Source organism: Mesoplodon mirus (genome assembly GCF_964341445.2).
Source record: "Mesoplodon mirus genome assembly, chromosome: 2".
NCBI classification, from domain to species: Eukaryota; Metazoa; Chordata; class Mammalia; order Artiodactyla; family Ziphiidae; genus Mesoplodon; species Mesoplodon mirus.
Window position 1 is genome coordinate 176,652,456 of NC_138977.1, and position 18,055 is coordinate 176,670,510.

The window sequence follows — 18,055 nt, forward strand, 5'->3', positions numbered from 1 at the left end:
ATCACAGTTTCAATTTCATTACTTGTGATCGGTCTGTGCATATTTTCTGTTTCTTCCTGGTTCAGTCTTGGAAGGTTGTACCTTTCTAAGAATTTGTCTATTTCTTCCAGGTTGTCCATTTTATTGGCATATCGTTGTTTGTAGTAATCTCTTAAAATCCTTTGTATTTCTGCAGTGTCAGTTGTGATTCCTCCTTTCATTTCTAGTTTTATTGCTTTGAGTTCTCTCCCTCTTTTTCTTGATGAGTCTGACTAATGGTTTATCAATTTTGTTTATCTTCTCAAAGAACCAGCTTTTAGTTTTATTGATCTTTGCTATTGTTTTGTTTCTATTTCATTTATTTCTGCTCTGATCTTTATGATTTCTTTCCTTCTGCTAACTTTGAGTTTTGTTTGTTCTTCTTTCTCTAGTTACTTTAAGTGTAACGTTAGATTGTTTATTTGAGATTTTTCTTGTTCTTGAGGTAGGCTTGTATAGCTATAAGCTTCTCTCTTAGAACTGCTTTTGCTGCATCCCATAGGTTTTGGATCGTTGTGTTTTCATTGTCATTTGTCTCTAAGTATTTTTTGATTTCCTCTTGGATTTCTTCAGTTATTTAGTAATGTATTGTTTAGCCTCCTTGTGTTTGTGTTTTTTACGGTTTTTTCCCTGTAATTGATTTCTAATCTCATAGCGTTGTGGTCAGAAAAGATGCTTGATATGATTTCAGTTTTCTTAAATTTACTGAGGCTTGATTTGTGACCCAAGACATGATCTGTCCTGGAGAATGCTCTGTGTGCACTTGAGAAGAAAGTGTAATCTGCAGTTTTTGGATGGAATGTCCTATAAATATCAATTAAATCTATCGGGTCTATTGTTGCATTTAAAGCTTGTGTTTCCTTATTAATTTTCTGTTTGGATGATCTGTCCATTGGTGTAAGTGAAGTATTACTGTCCCCCACTATTGTGTTACTGTCCATTTCCTCTTTTAGAGCTGTTAGCAGTTGCCTTATGTGTTGAGGTGCTCCTATGTTGGGTGTGTATATATTTATAATTGTTATATCTTCTTGGATTGATTCCTTGATCATTGTGTAGTGTCCTTCCTTGTCTCTTGTAACATTCTTTATTTTAAAGTCTATTTTATCTGATATGAGTATTGCTACTCCAGCTTTCTTTTGATTTCTTTTTGCATGGAATATCTTTTTCCATCCCCTCACTTTCAGTCTGAATGTGTCCCTAGGTCTGAAGTGGGTCTCTTGTAGACAGCATATAGATGGGTCTTGTTTTCGTATCCATTCAGCAAGGCTGTGTCTTTTGGTTGGAGCATTTAATCCATTCACGTGTAAAGTAATTATCGATATGTATGTTCCTATTACCATTTTCTTAATTGTTTTGGGTTTGTTTTTGTAGGTCCTTTTCTTCTCTTGTGTTTCCCACTTAGAGAAGTTCCTTTAGCATTTGTTGTAGAGCTGATTTGATGGTGCTGAATTCTTTTAGCTTTTGCTTGTCTATAAAGCTTTGGATTTCTCCATAGAATGTGAATGAAATCCATGCCGGGTAGAGTAATCTTGGTTGTAGGTTCTTCCCTATCATCCCTTTAAGTATATCATGCCACTCCCTTCTGGCTTGTAGAGTTTCTGCTGAGAAATCAGCTGTTAACCTTACAGGAGTTCCCTTGTATGTTATTTGTCATTTTTCCCTTGCTGCTTTCAATAATTTTTCTTTGTCTTTAATTTTTGCCAATTTGATTACTGTGTGTCTCGGCGTGTTTCTTCTTGGGTTTATCCTGTATGGGACTCTCTGCACTTCCTGGATTTGGGTGGCTGTTTCCTTTCCCATGTTAGGGAAGTTTTCGATTATAATCTCTTCATATATTTTCTTGGGTCCTTTCTCTCTCTCTTCTCCTTCTCATACCCCTATAATGTGAATGTTGTTGTGTTTAATGTCCCAGAGGTCTCTTAGGCTGTCTTCATTTCTTTTCATTCTTTTTTCTTTATTCTGTTCTGCAGCAGTTAATTCCACCATTCTGTCTTCCAGGTCACTTATCCGTTCTTCTGCCTCAGTTATTCTGCTATTGTTTCCTTCTAGTGTATTTTTCATTTCAGTTATTGTGTTGTTCATCTCTGTTTGTTCTTTAATTCTTCTAGATCTTTGTTAAACATTTCTTGCATCTTCTCGAGGTTTGCCTCCATTCTTTTTCCAAGGTCCTGGATCATCTTCACTATCATTATTCTGAATTCTTTTTCTGGAAGGTTGCCTATCTCCACTTCATTTAGGTGTTTTTCTGGGGTTTTATCTTGTTCCTTCATCTGGTACATAGTCCTCTGCCTTTTCATCTTGTCTGTCTTTCTGTGAATGTGGTTTTTGTTCCACAGGCTGCAGGACTGTAGTTCTTCTTGCCTCTGCTGCCTGCCCTGTGGTGGATGAGGCTATCTCTCTAGTTACATTTTAAACCAAATTTATCATTGTGTCAATTTGGGCAAGGTAGTTTCTAAACTGATCTGTGTAATGAGGATAATAGCACCTACCTTAATAAGATTGACTTGTGTGTGTGAAGTGAGATATGCATGCACAGTGCATAGCCTGATGCTGCTGTTGTAGTGTATTCTGTATGCATAGGGACCATGTTTCTTATTTGCTGTGTACGTTCCAAGTGTCTACTACAGTGCCTAACATACGATAGGCACTTCAATATGTGTTAAATGTTAATGAAAGAACAAAGGAATGAGACTGTAGGAAAACAATTAATTATGCCACTCTCTATCCTTCTTCTTCATCTTGGTTTTAGTTGAGGGAGGCATAGGAAGCCAGTTTAAAAATTAACAATAGGAAGATTCTAATCCTAGTACACATTCAGCCTTTTTCTGTGACACTGCATAATTAGTGATTTAAAAAAAAAAAATGCCTACTCTGGAATAGATTTGCCCCAACAGAGGACCATAGTTGATCCTGATTTTTTGCCTACTAATTAGGAGAGGAGATTGTAAATTCTGATCTGCAGTTTGAATGGAGAGAAGAAGACCAATTTTGTCAGGACTTATACCCTTATACTAACCTTTCTTGGTATGAAATACATATATTCGGGAATGGTATAGCCGAGGACTAGAAATCACCAGCTTCTAAATTTTGATGTTAAAATAAAATTTGAGGACGATAGGAAAAAAGTCTAGGAAAGCACTTTTTTTTCAAAACCATCCATTCATTCAAGAAACTTAGATATTTATATATCTAGAAATATATTTATCAATTAAAGTAATATACCTACAGAAAAGCAAAGCACACAAATCATAAATGTACAGTAAAGTAAATTTTCACAAAGTGAATATACGTGGGTGACCATCGCACAGATGAAGTTACAGAATATTACTAACTCTTCAGGGACCCTTCTTATAGCTCTCCTAGTGTCTGTACCTCCCTCCCAAAGGTAACCTGTATTCTTGTGAACATAGTAGATTAGTTTTGCTTTCTTTTTTTTTTTTAATTTCATATAAATAGAATCATACAATTCTTGTACCTTTTTGAGCCTGACTACTTTTGCTAGTAATCAACATTATTGCATATATAATGATAATTTTTTCACTTTCATTACTGAATAACACTCTATTTTATGATTATTCTATAATTTATCTGATCCTTTGACAGTGGTCATTTGAGTTTCTGATTGGGGTTATTATGTCTGATGATGCTGTGGACATTGTTTTAGATGTCTTTTGGTACCCATGTATATACATTTGTGGGGGTATAACATTCTTACTACTTTTGAACATGTGCAGTAATAATCTCAAGTCAACAAGCATGTATTTTAAACTGTTGTCAATGGTTTATCAGTGTCACTATATTCTCAGGTGTACTTTCATTAAGGAAAAGTCTTGGGCCTTCACGTACCACCTAATTGCATGATGTTGCTTCTGAGGCTATTCCATTCCACAGGCTGAATCAATTAATTTAGAGAGAGGTCCACTGGACCTAACTTTTACAGGGAAATATTATTTTTTTCTACTCATACTTTCCGTGTGATGGGAGCTAAGTAGTACAATGCCTGGTTTTTCTCTACCAAGTTTAATCCTTTGATTCCTCAACAGTTACTTGGAAATTTTTATTTCTAGGGTGTTAGGAATCAATATAGAGCCCAGCTTCAAAATTGCAAAGTCTTTTGGCTTAGTAGCTTTCTTTTTTAACTGAAAATCGCCTATTTTTCCATAGTTTGTTTATTCCATGCAGGCAAGAACTTACTTTGAGAGGTCTCCTGAAATGTAACTTACTCATCTTCCTCATGTCCTTCCCCACTAAAAATCTCTTTGGCCCTTTCTGCTATAGTCAAGCTTCCCTACCAGAAACGATTGATGGTCACTTCTTGGGGATCTGATCTCTCAGTGCCAAAACACCTGTCGTGAACAGTGGTTAGCATATAGGAACTGGACCCCTTCCTAGATAAATGAACTACACACTAAATGTTGCATACCTTTTCAAGAATAGAACCCAAGGAGAACAGGTGAAGAAATCCTATTATGGATAGTTATAATCTATGGCTTTCTAAATTTCATTTTAGATAAGGGGATAAGGGGGGAAAATGTCACATTTACTTTTATTGGCTTTTTTTTCCTTCCTTCTTTTTTTTTAAAGTCTCACTAGGATTGGAAAGAGCATTTCAAAAGATGAGAGAAAATTAATAACTTCTGATTAATATCAGATTTCTTTCTTCCTGGAAAGAATTTTCAAATGACCTCGGAGAACTGACAACCTTAACATCTTTGGCAGAAGTTTTGTGGAGAAAAAAGATCTTCACTGCTTATAATTTGAGGTGGGGGTGAGAAGTAATGGGGGGGGTGCAATGGCAAAAACTGTGTGATTTCATCTCATGTACAAGCTGCTTTCCATGATCACTTGGCATTTTCCATGGGAGATGTTCAGCCGCAAACAGTCTTTGATGGATTGTTTGCATGCTTTCTGGGCTGCCCTACCTTGGGAGGTGTAGATTCTAGGACAGATTTCTCTCTTTCCTTTTGTATCTTTGCCTTGATGGTAGTAGGAACCATTTTTATATATGTACATATACTCCTCATGTTTTTCTTTTGTTTGTTGTGGCACCCACTTGTTTGTTTTTTCTAAGTTACTGGACAGCTGCCACCACCTAACCTGGCAGTAACATAGGATACCCCTCAAAGCTGAGCTATTATCCCTCACTAAGCCATAGTTAAAGCAAAACTAAATGTACTGCTTGAGCGGTAGAATATATATAAAACATAAAATTTACCATTTTAAACATTTTTAAGTGTACAGTTCAGTTGCATTAAGTACATTCATATTATTGCAGAACCACCATCACCATCCATCTCCAGAACTTTATCTTCCCAAACTGTACCCATTAGACAATAACTCTCCATGCTCCTTTACCCTCACCCCCGGCATCAGTCCATGGCAACCACCATTCTACTGAATTTGAATACTCTAAGTCCCTCATATAAATGGAATCATAGGATATTTGTCCTTTTGTGTCTGTCTTATTTTATTTAGCACAAGGTATTCCAGGTTCATCCATGTTGTACGTAACATATGTCAGAATTTTTTTTAAGGTGGAATAATATTTAATTGTATGTGTATACCACATCTGTCCATCCATCGGTGGGCATTTGGGTTATTTCCACCTTTTGCCTATTGTGAATAATGCTGCTCTGAACATTGGTGTACAAGTATCTATTTGAAATTCTGCTTTTAATTCTTTTGGGTATATACCCAGAAGTGGAATTGGTAGATCATGTAGTAATTGTACATTTAATTTTGGAGATATTGCCATACTGTTTTCCACAGTGGCTGCACTGTTTTATATTTCCACCGGCAACATACAAGGGTTCAAATTTTCCCACATCCTCACCAACACTTGTTATTTTTTGTTTTCTTTGATAATAGGCATCCTGATGGGTGTGAAGTGGTATCATTACGGTTTTGATTTGCATTTCCCTAACGATTAGTAACGTTGAGCTGCTTTTATGTGCTTGTTGGCTATTTGTATATCTTCTTGGAGATACATATCTTCTTATCTCTTCAAGTCCTTTGCCTATTTGTAAATCAGATGTTTTGTTGTTGAGTTATAGTTCTTTATGTATTCTGGATGATAATCTCTTTGTGAGATGTATGATTAATTATATATATTTTAAAGCAATATAAATATGTATTTGTTTTGAAGGGCCTATTTCAGTTTTACCATATTTGTTAGGGTAAATATTCAGTAATCCACTCTTGAAGCAGTAGGGGTGTTTTGTCTAGTGCTTACTCAGTGCCTAGAACTCTTTTTGGTGCTGTACACTTATGAACTTTTTAAATTCTTGCAAGAATCCTATATGGACATACTTTCATCTGTGTTTTCAGTTGAGAAAAATGAGACACAGAGAGTTTAAGTAACTTCCACTAGTTTGCTTTAAGGGTGGAATGTGAGCTTAAGCAATCTAGCTCCTGAGTCCATGCCCTTACCACAATATGTGGCTACCTCTCCCATGACTTGCATTGGTGACAAACTGTGTGTGTGCTCTCATCAGATGACACTTTTCACCTCTTAAACATTGTCTTAAAAGGCAGTGCATAAGATCAAGTGAGGTGTCTGAAGAAGTTCTTAGCAAAAATTAAACAGACGGTTAAGATTGGAACCTCTTTAAAATTCTTTAAGTTGCATTATGTTTTCCTTTTTTGGAAGTATGTTTTCCATAAAGGTGTGTTCTTTATTTGGGTCTGGCATACTTTTTTCTAAAATGTTTCCCCTAGTGAAATTTGCTTACTGAGACCATTTTGGGGGTAAATTTTTTTTTTTTAACATCTTTGTTGGAGTATAATAGCTTTACAGTGGTGTGTTAGTTTCTGCTTTATAACAAAGTGAATCGGTTATACATATACATATGTCCCATGGGGGTAAATTTTTAACTTAAAGGTTTTTCTCTTTTTATTTTTTATTTTATTTTATTTTATTTTATTGTGGTACGCGGGCCTCTCCCGTTGCGGAGCACAGGCTCCGGATGCGCAGGCTCAGCGGCCATGGCTCACGGGCCCAGCCGCTCCACGGCATGTGGGATCTTCCCAGACCAGGGCACGAACCCGTGTCCCCTGCATCGGTAGGCGGACTCTCAACCACTGCGCCACCAGGGAAGCCCTCTCTTTATTTTAAGCCACCTGTATTCTAGACTTGGTGTATGAGTGGCTTTAACTGATGTCTAGATACTGAAATTTTATTTTGCTGTTTACCTAAGCCAAACTTAATTAGTAATGAATAAAACATCTGTCAAATTGTATAATACATTCTAGAGCAAAATGGAATTTTTGCTGCTGCCCACCATTATCACTAATACTGGGCGTAGTGGGGTGTATGTATTTGTGTGTTGTTTTATACATGCACTTGAGGAAAGGGGATGAAAATGTAGATCTCATGTCCTCATTCAAAATTAATGTTACTCGGAATTCCCTGGTGGTCCAGTGGTAAGGACTCCTTGCTTCCACTGCAGGGGGCACAGGTTCGATCCTTGGTCGGGGAAGTAAGATCCCGCATGCCGCACGGCATGGCCGGGGGTGGGTGGGGGGGAAGGAAAAGATCAATGCTACTAATTGGATAGCTTTTTTCCCCCTTTTCTTTCTCTCTTTTTTCTCTCCGTGTGTGTGTGTGTGTGTGTGTGTGTGTGTGTGTGTGTGGCCGGGCACGACTGGGAGGCAATCTATTCCTAATTGTACACATGGATTTAAAAAATTTTTTGTTAATAGAAATGATGCTTTTTAAAAATAAATTTATTTATTTTATTTATTTTTGGCTGCTTTGGGTCTTCACTGCTGCACACAGGCTTTCTCTAGTTGCGGTGAGTGGGGGCTACTCTTTGTTGCGGTGCAGGGGCTTCTCCTTGCGGTGGCTTCTCTTGTTGAGGAGCTCGGGCTCTAGGAACGCAGACTTCAGTAGTTGCAGCATGCGGGCTCAGTAGTCGTGGCTCGCGGGCTCTAGAGTGCAGGCTCAGTAGTTGTGGTGCATGGGCTTATTTGCTCTGCAGCATGTGGGATCTTCCCAGACCAGGGCTTGAATCCGTGTCCTCTGCATTGGCAGGCGGATTCTTAACCACTGCGCCACCAAGGGCAGCCCCAAATGATGTTTTATTGAATATTTTCGTATACAAATTTTTGCATAGTCACAATTTATGTGTACCTATATAATAAATTTACAGAATAGAAATGGCTAGGAATTCAAAGAAATGCACATCTTGAATTACAATAGACATTGCCAAATGTCTTCCAAAAAGATCACACAAATTTAAACTCCCAACAGTGCATGAGAATTCCTGTTTCTCTACTTGTACATCAACGTTGGGTATTATCAAACTTTAAATCTACAGCAACGATTCTTTTTTTTTTAAATATACATTTACTTATTTATTTATTTTTGGCTGCATTGGGTCTTCGTTGCTGCACGTGGGCTTTTTCTAGTTGCAGTGAGCGGGGGCAACTCTTCATTGCAGTGCTCAGGCTTCTCATTGTGGTGGTTTCTCTTGTTGCGGAGCACAGGCTCTAGGCGCGTGGGCTTCAGTAGTTGTGGCTGGCACGTGGGCTCAGTAGTTGTGGTGCACGGCCTTAGTTGCTCCGCGGCGTGTGGGATCTTCCCAGACCAGGGATCGAACCCGTATCCCCTGCATGGGCAGGCGGACTCTTAACCACTGCGCCACCAGGGAAGTCCCAACAATTCTTAAATGATTGTCGTAAGAACATAAGAGCTATGCCAGGAAGCTGGCCATAGAGTGTCTTATGTGTCACCTTCATTGGATGTTTTTTGATAGGTTTGTCACCACCAGGTTCTGTGGCAGTTAGGGGCAGGCCAGCAACTTGATCAGGAGATTAGTGCTTCTCTGATTGTGGCCTTTTTTGTTTTGATATAATTTCAGTTTACAGAAGAATTGCAAGAATATTACAAAGAAGTTCAGCCAGATACTTCAGTCATTAACATTTTACCACACTTGCATTATCCTTCTGTGTATCTACACATACGTGCGTGCACACACGCACACAGACACACACACACACACACACATATATATATATACACATATATACTTATTTTCCCTGAACCCTTTGAAGGTAATTAGGCATCATGCCCTTTTCTCCCTAAACACTACAGTGAGTGTTTCTAAAAAATAAGGACATTCTCTTATTGAACCCCTGTACAGCTGTCAAAACCAGAAATTAAAATTGATATCCTATTTTCTAATCTACCATTTTATGCAGATTTTGTTAGTTGTCTAAATAACGTCCTTTTATAGCAGAGTAAATTCTGGATAGTCTGTTGTATTCAGTGATCATGTATCTTTAGTCCCTTCTAATCTGGGCCAGTTTCTCAGTTTTTTGCTTGTTTTTCACAACCTTGATGCTCTTAAAAGTATAGTCCACTTATTTTGTTGACTATTCCACAATTTAGTTACGTTATATTTCCTCATGTTTAGATTCAAGTTCTGTGTTTTTTTGTCAGTGGTATCACAGAAGTGATATTGTGCTCTTATGCACCATGTTAGGAGGCATTTGATGTCAATTTGTCCTATTCAGTCTCTTGACATGAAATTGGAGTAGTTTGCTCAGTGTCTCATTGCTCCCTCTTGTTGAGCCATAGGTTTTAAGACATATACTTTTCATATAAGATCTTTATATGTGATGTTAATGGATGCCAGTGTTCTCATAACTCAGTTATGCTAACTGGGTGGTGAGGCTGATGGCTGTTGCAGATTCAGTTGGGGGAAGTCCCTCCTCAGGTATGGATTTTAGGAAGGACATCTTTACCCTCACCTGGTAATAATAATATTGGAGATACCTAAAAAGCCAGATGCTGAGAATAGCTGGAAATGATGGTCCCAGTCACTCATTCTTTGTATCTTTCCACTCTTCCTGATTCTTTACCAAACTGCTGACAGACTGTTACAAAGTTAAGTTTGTTGTTGTGGTTTTAATTGAAAAAGAAAAGGTAGGATAAAGGGACTTTAAAAATTAAGGAAGCAGTGCTTTTCAAATGTTCTACCCAGTATACTAGTAAGAAGGGGAGCATGTTTCTCCACCTGATGGGGTCAACTGCAAGTATGGCATGTCTTTGAAGTCTACCCCATAGGATATTTGTTCTAATATAAACATGCTTAATAAATGTGATGCTTCTGGAGACTACATCATGCCTTGATTGTCTTTGTTACAGTGTCCAAGACCACTAGTTACACCCTGACATGTTTTGAGCATTATTGCCATTAAATATGGTTCTTAAAGTAAGAGTAGTTTCAAAGCTAGAAACTGAAATGTGACAAAGGGTGACATGTCTTGCTCAAAGTTATGTGACTTAATACGTAGGCTGTTTTCTGCCATAGGTATAGAATGAATAAGCTTTTAGAAGTAAAAATAAGTTACATATTTACTTTAAATATATTTTTTAGATTAGTCAAATATTAATCTTTTAAGTCATATTCAATAAGTACAATATTTAAGTTGTTTCTTACATTTTTGTTTTCATAAACTATTTAGACAATATCTTTGAACGTATGCCATTGTCTGTTTGTTTTAGTAGCATGTAAGTTCCATAAGGACATGGATTTTGTGTCTCTTTTTTTCACTGATGTATACCAAGTACCTATATTTGGTATATACTAGGTGAATGAATGAATCTAGAGATGAAGACGGTATGTTATGTGTAGTCCTTTCTAATTAGCATCTTCTATTTTTTGTGAGTAAATTACTAAACAGCTTCCTAGTACCACTTGCTTTGTTTTTCATATTATATTTTAGCATAGACTATGGTGATAGTGTATATCACCTATTTGTTTCTTTCTCCTGGTGGAATGATGAGGTATGGATTCTTGAGTGTATGAATCAGGTTTCCTAATTTTCCCATCAAATGTTGTTTAATTTCAGTATCTTGAATCATGTTTCAAGAATTCTAGTACTTTTTTGAACTGTATACTGTTTACAGCAGATTTGGTGCAAAGTTTGGCTTAATTATGAGTTTGAATTGTTCATGCTTTCTTTTCTATGTTTTTCCTGCAAATACCGCACCAGTGTTTCTTGAGTTAATTTATTGTAATATCGTTTCTGCATGAAGCAAAAAATTTGTGAAATACAAAAAAATAGAGGAAATTACTTTTAGTTCTACACCCAAGGGCAGAATAGTTTCCCACACTACTTGAGCTTGCTTTTCCATCTAGCTCTATGTTTTTAAACTTGGAAGTTCTAATACTGTTACTAGACAGTAGTCTAGCAGTGTAATTACTAAGTTGTTCTATATTCAAAAAAGTTTTTTCTTATCCTTCCACACCCGCCTTTTGCTTTTTGACTTGGTTTTTCTCGTGTGAATCATCTGTTAGCTAGAAAAGGTGTTAAGATGGTGAAGTTTTGATATTATCATGTTTGTCCTCAATACATTTGTGGTCATATACTTCCTAAACAGATTGGTTAATATAGAAGGAAATGTATCTGTTGTGGGGAAAACAAGTGTGTAAAGTTTATGCAGGTATTTTACTTATTTGAAAATTCTAATGGATTGGAGGATATGTGGGAATCTTAATACTATTTATAGGTAGGAAGTGCTATGTTTAGTGATTGATGGCAAAATTTAAAAAATCCTTACGGTGCCAGGTATATGAAAATAGATTTAGCTATAATAATATTTTCCCTAGCTCTCTCTATTTTGAATAAAAGATCATTGTTATCTTAGAAAGGGAAAGCTAGTGAAATTAAAGTAAAATGAGTTTGCTAGCCTAAAATTATACTTACAACATAGATACTTTGGACAGTGTAAGTTTTCTTGAGCCATAGTATTATGAGCATTACTAAGTAATGATGGCACATAGATTTTTTTGTGTTTTTTTTTTTTTTTTTCCAATTTATGTTTTGCTGCATTGGGTCTTTGTCGCTGCGTATGGCCTTTTTCTAGTTGTGGTGAGTGGGGGCTACTCTTCGTTGTGGTGTGCGTGCTTCTCATTGCGGTGGCTTCTCTTGTTGTGGAGCACGGGCTCTAGGCACGTGGGCTTCAGTAGTTCTGGAATGTGGGCTCAGTAGTTGTGGCTCGCGGGCTCTAGAGCACAGGCTCAGTAGTTGTGGCACACGGGCTTAGTTGCTCTGCGGCATATGGGATCTTCCCGGACCAGGGCTGGAACCCATGTCCCCTGCATTGGCAGGTGGATTCTTAACCACTGCGCCACCAGGGAAGTCCAGCACGTAGGTTTTTGTGTTTTGTTCACCAATCCCAATCTGAGGGAAAAGCATACATAATAGAAGAAGAAAAGGGTGTAATCACCTTTATATAAGCTAAACCTTTGCTTGTTACTTAAAAAAGTCCAGAATTACAACTTTTTTCTTTTAAATTTATAACAGCGTTGATGATCACATTTAATCAAAACTATGCTTTATATAGTGTGCAAAAAATTTGAGAAACCTACTCATGCAAATGAGATATTGACAACCTATAATATCAAAAAGATAAATTGGATAACAATGATTCTTTGTTACAATGAGGGATTAAGTCAGTACTTCATAAAATCAAAGGTGTTCCTAGGGTACTTAAGGATTTAGATTTTTTTGTTTTTGCATTGTTAAATATACCGTGCAACTGTTATGAAATTGTCTTACGGAAGAGTGGCCTAAACTTGGTTGATCCAATTTATTTCTGGTTTTCAGTTGTCAACACGTCAATAGATATCTTGTTTTAAAAATAGATTACAAGGGACTTCCCTGGTGGCTCAGTGGTTAAGAATCCGCCTGCCAATGCAGGGGACACGGGTTCGAGCCCTGGCCCGGGAAAATCCCATGTACCGCGGAGCAACTAAGCCAGCGCACCACAACTACTGAGCCTGTGCTCTAGAGCCCGCGAGTCACAGCTACTGAAGCCTGTGCACCTAGAGCCCGAGCTCTGCAACAAGAGAAGCCACCGCAGTGAGAGGCCCATGCACCACAATGAAGAGTAGCCCCCGCTCGCCGCAACTAGAGAAAGCCTGCACGCAACAACGAAGACCCAAAGCAGCCAAAGATAAATAAATAAATAAAATTTCAGAAAATAGATTACAAGTAAAGGTAAAAAATTTGTAGCAGCCTGTCTCCCCATTCCCTACTGCAAAAGGGAGGGCTAGAACTTAATCTTTAAATCATAATCAGTCTCTGAGTAATTGTTAGCTGACTTGTCATTTCTGCTGAAAACTGGTTATTTTGATTGCATAATGTAAATATACATTATGAATTTTCTTGAGTCACTCATGTTTAAAGATGGGCCTTCTTTCTGTAGTAGATAATTCCTGAAGTTTTGTATATTCTATCAATACATCAGATTAGTAGAGGAAAATGGATCTTGATAAGTATAGGATGCATATAGTATCTTGGTATAATGACAGTTTTAAATACGTAGACCTATGAATTTTATTGAATAATTAGAATTTAGTTCAATTGTGAGCTTCAGAATTATGCATTGTGAACCTACTAAACACTTATGAATTTTCTCAGAAACCTCATTTTCTTATCCTTCCCCCATTCTAATAGATACAGTAACCATTAGGTTTTCTTTTTTTTATTTTTTATTGGCGTATAGTTGATTTACAATGTTGTGTTAGTTTCAGGTGTACAGCAGAGTGAATCGGTTATACATATACATATATCTGCTCTTTTTTTGTTTTGTTTTGTTTTTAAGATTCTTTTCCCATGTAGGCCATTACAGAGTATTGAGTAGAGTTCCTTGTGCTATACAGCAGGTTCTTATTAGTTATCTATTTTATATATGTATATAGTATGTATATGTCAATCCCAATCTCCCAGTTTATCCCTCCCCCCTTATCCCCTGGTAGCCGTAAGTTTGTTTTCTACATCTGTGACTCTACTTCTGTTTTGTAAATAAGTTCATTTGTACCCTTTTGTTTTAGATTCCATATATAAGTGATATATGATATTTGCAGTAGCCATTAGTTTTTAATGGGATAGATAGGAATGTGGTGGCATATTCATTAAAGAGAGGATTGAGACTGCACACAATTGGAGATGCTTTATTATATACTGAAGAACCAGTTGAATCTTATTAACATTTTTAAGCTTTCTAGCCTTAGGATAGCACCTAGATAGAACACTGCATCATTTTGAAATGCTGTTTAGGCTTAGCAGGCAAATTGCTGAGTTCTCTTGCTCATGTTTTCTATTGGGGCAGGAGTGATATTGTACAAGCATGCTATATGATTGTTGACTTCATCTAATGGGTAGCTCCAAAAAAGAATGTAGACACATATTTTAATCAGCATTCAGTTGTTAATCTAATTTTGTAAGCATTTCAGAGCACCAAGAAACAAAATTTGCATTTGAATTTTGAGTGCAGTGGATCTCTTACTAGCCATGTAATAAACTTATGTTAAATTCTGTGTTAGATCCCAAAGGATGCTTAATGGTTGGAGTTATGAGCTAGTTTGAAGGGTTAGTGGCATCGTGATTCTCACTGAAAAGTTTTATTTCATTTGTTAACTGTGTCTCTCTCTAAAATTTTCAGCATTTTAAACCCTTAGTTAAATTCTGGCCACACCTCACTTCGCTTCTCTTTATAAAGTACAACTGCTCTTAAATACATATGTGAAGAAGTAATTTAAAGATTGTCTTAAACTTCCTGGTTTTTGTAGAATATTCTAGTGAGGCAGTTTTGTTTTAATCATATGCTGCAGTGGTACATTTAGTCAATCTCAAAGGTTTAAAAAAAATCTTTCCTGTGGAAAAAGATTCAGGAGTAGAGTTTTGCCTTTAACTCCATAATTGGAGTTCACATCATAGATTAGCCAATAGTTCAGTGTTTTAAAACCTACGGTGTTCAGCAGCCTTGCTGATATTACTACTAAATCATTGTGTTTAAAATTGAATATCCTATAGGATAAAATCAATGAGAATTACTTGTTATTAATTCTTCTGACAGAAACTTGGATTATTTGCTCATTTTTAGTGCTATTTCAATTAAAGTCACTTTTCAATATTTTAGAGTTAACTAAAATACCAACAGTCACAGATGCCCGTTGTTTATAAATGGAGTTCATAAACAATGTCATATAGCATTAAATTACTCAACAAAAGGAAGTACATGGGATTCTAAGACTTTTGTCATCAAAGTTAATAATTATGTAAAATACCACAAATATAGTAGAGAAATCTTAAGTCAAATTAGGCTTCACAAACCTATAACTGTGATTATGAACAAGTCACTTAAAAAACTATTTATAACTGCAATCTTGCTTTAAAAAGAAAATAAAATTCTATTGATCATTTTTCTTCAAGTGCTGTGTGCCTCCACCATGTCTTTCAGAAGACCTCATTTCTTATTTCAGGGGAAATAGGAGGTCATCACATAGGGATTCGTTTCTTCCTCTTATACTTATTTATCTTTATTAATATCATACTTAATATCTTTAGTTATTTTAGCTTAACCATTTATAACTAAAAAACAGTGATAATTACTAACATTTATTGGTCATTTACTGCATTCCAGGCATTGTTCTATGTGTCTGCTGTATGTTAATTAGCACATTTAATTCGTTCAGCAACTCCTTGAGGTCAGTACAACCACTGTGTCCTTTTTACAGATGAGGAAGGAAACTGAGGTGTAGAGAGTCAAATAATTTCAGGGCTGCACAGGAAGTAAATATTGGGTTGGCCAAAAGGTGCGTTCAGTTTTTTCCGTAAGATGGCTCTAGTAGCACTTAGTTGTCTAAAACTTCATTTGAGACAATTTTGTTAGATTGTGTGTGACAGCTGTCATATCAGCATGCATTTAAAAAAAGACATCAAAATTGGTGAATTTTTGTTTAGCCATTTTAATATTGAAGATGGAAGAAAAACAACATTTTTAGCATACTATGCTTTATTATTTCAAGAAAGGCAAAAATGCAACTGAAATCAAAAAAAGATTTGGGCAGTGCATGGAGAAGGTGCTGTGACTGATCGAACACGTCAAAAGTGGTTTGCATAGTTTTGTGCTGGAGATTTCTTGCTCGACGATGCTCCACGGTTGGGTAGACCAGTTGAAGTTGATAGCAATCAAATCGAGACATTAACTGAGCACAATCAATGTTATACCACGTGGGAGACAGCAGACATACTCAAAATATCTGAATCAAGCCCTGAAAATCGTTTGTACCAGCTTGGTTATGTTAATCGCTTTCATGTTTGGGTTCCACATAACACGATAAAAACCTTCTTGACAGTATTTCCTACGCGATTCTCTACTGATACGTAATGAAAACGTTCCACTTTTAAAACAAATTATGACAGGCGATGAAAAGTGGATACTGTACAACAATGTGGAACGGAGGAGATTGTGGGGCAAGCGAAATGAACCACCACCAGCCACACCATAGGCCAGTCTTCATCCAAAGAAGGTGATGTCGTGTAATGGTGGGGTTGGAAGAGAGTCCTCTGTTATGAGCTCCTTCCGGAAAACCAAACGATTAATTCCAACAAGTACTGCTCCCAATTAGACCAACTGATAGCAATACTCGACAAAAAGCGTCCAGAATTAGTCAACAGAAAACGCATAATCTTCCACCAGGATAACGCGAGGCTGCACGTTTCTCTGATGACCAGGCAAAAACTGTTACAGCTTGGCTGGGAAGTTCTGATTCATTCGAATATTCACCAGACATTGCACCTTTGGTTTTCCATTTATTTTGGTCTTTACAAAATTCTCTTAACCGAAAAAATTTCAATTCCTTGGAAGACTGTAAAAGGACCTGGAACAGTTCTTTGCTCAAAAAGGTAAAAAGTTTTGGGAAGATGGAATTATGAAGTTGCCTGAAAAATGGCAGAAGGTAGTAGAACAAAACGGTGAATATGTTCAATAAAGTTCTTGGTGAAAATGAAAAATGTGTCTTTTATTTTTACTTAAAAAACAAAGGTACTTTTTGGCCAACCCAGTACCAAATCATAGACTTGAATTCAGCTAATCTCACTCTGAGTCTTTCTCTTAACCTGCATGGTGTATGTATTTCTAATTCCAACCTAAACTGTGCTTATCCTTGCTCATGCTTTTCTCTTTGCCCTCTCCCAAGCAACTGAAATGCTTCTATGCTAGTACATTTAGCATATTTATTTTTGAAGGGCCATATGCTATAAACTAATTAAGTAGTCAACATCTAGGCTTAAATCTTAACTCTCACTTAATTTACTCTGTGACATTGGGCAACTTGCTTTCTACATCTTTAAAATGGGTCAATATGTACCTTCCAGAATTATTTTATAATGATGAAAAAGGGTAAAAAAATGTGTAACATAGTGCCTGGCACATGGTAAACAGTTGTGAGCTCTACACCACCTCTTGGGCTGTGAGGATTTTTTTGAGTGCTCCAGATTATGTGAGACTGGGGCAGGGGGGTCTTCGGTTAGATGTTTTTTTAGCAAGGTGTCTCTGGAAGGTACCTGTCATCCTCATCTAATCAGCATGGTACATGCTCAGAGTGGATGTGTCAGGCCTAGTTAGGGTGTGTTGTTTTGTTTAGGAATGGTTTTAAAGAATGTATTTTGTTATAACTGGGTATAGGTGTTTACTAGAGGATTTCTTTTTACATTAGACTTCAGTAGGGTTGAATATAAGTCATAAAGGAGATTTCATGGTGCCTAAAAAGCTTAACTGTGGAGCATGTCATACAGCCTATTTAATTTTTTTTTCTTATTTTTTCTCTAGAAAATTTGGTGAGCGGCCTCCACCTAAACGACTTACTAGGTAAGCATTATGTTAGTCTTTCACCCAAACATTTCATAAAAGTGTTAGATCCTGTCATTTTGGAAGCTCTGTTAGGGGTTCTTTGCAAGAAGTTATTCACATAATGGTATCTAGATCATAAGCATATTTCCATCCTCCCTTCCCCACATCTCCCCTTTTTCTCCCTTCAAAAAACAGGGTAAGGGCCTCCCTGGTGGCGCAGTGGTTGAGAGTCCGCCTGCCGATGCAGGGGATACGGGTTCGTGCCCCGGCCTGGGAGGATCCCATGTGCCGCGGAGCGGCTGGGCCCGTGAGCCATGGCCGCTGGGCCTGCGCATCCGGAGCCTGTGCTCCGCAGCGGGAGAGGCCACAACAGTGAGAGGCCCGCAT

General features: G+C 37.2%; 1 protein-coding gene across 5 annotated transcripts in view; it reads left to right on the top strand.

Moving 5' to 3' along the window:
* Nucleotides 1-18,055, top strand: part of LOC309794972 (recombining binding protein suppressor of hairless) — a 114,638-nt gene that overhangs the window by 53,510 nt on the left and 43,073 nt on the right. For 4 of the 5 annotated variants that reach the window (XM_082606925.1, XM_082606924.1, XM_082606923.1 and 1 more), the window contains one exon: nt 17,648-17,686. The exons of the other annotated variant lie outside the window; for it this stretch is intronic. In XM_082606925.1, coding sequence (XP_082463051.1) covers nt 17,648-17,686 — 39 coding nt within the window. Of the gene's footprint in view, nt 1-17,647; nt 17,687-18,055 lie in introns of those variants that run through there. 5 annotated transcript variants of the gene reach the window in all.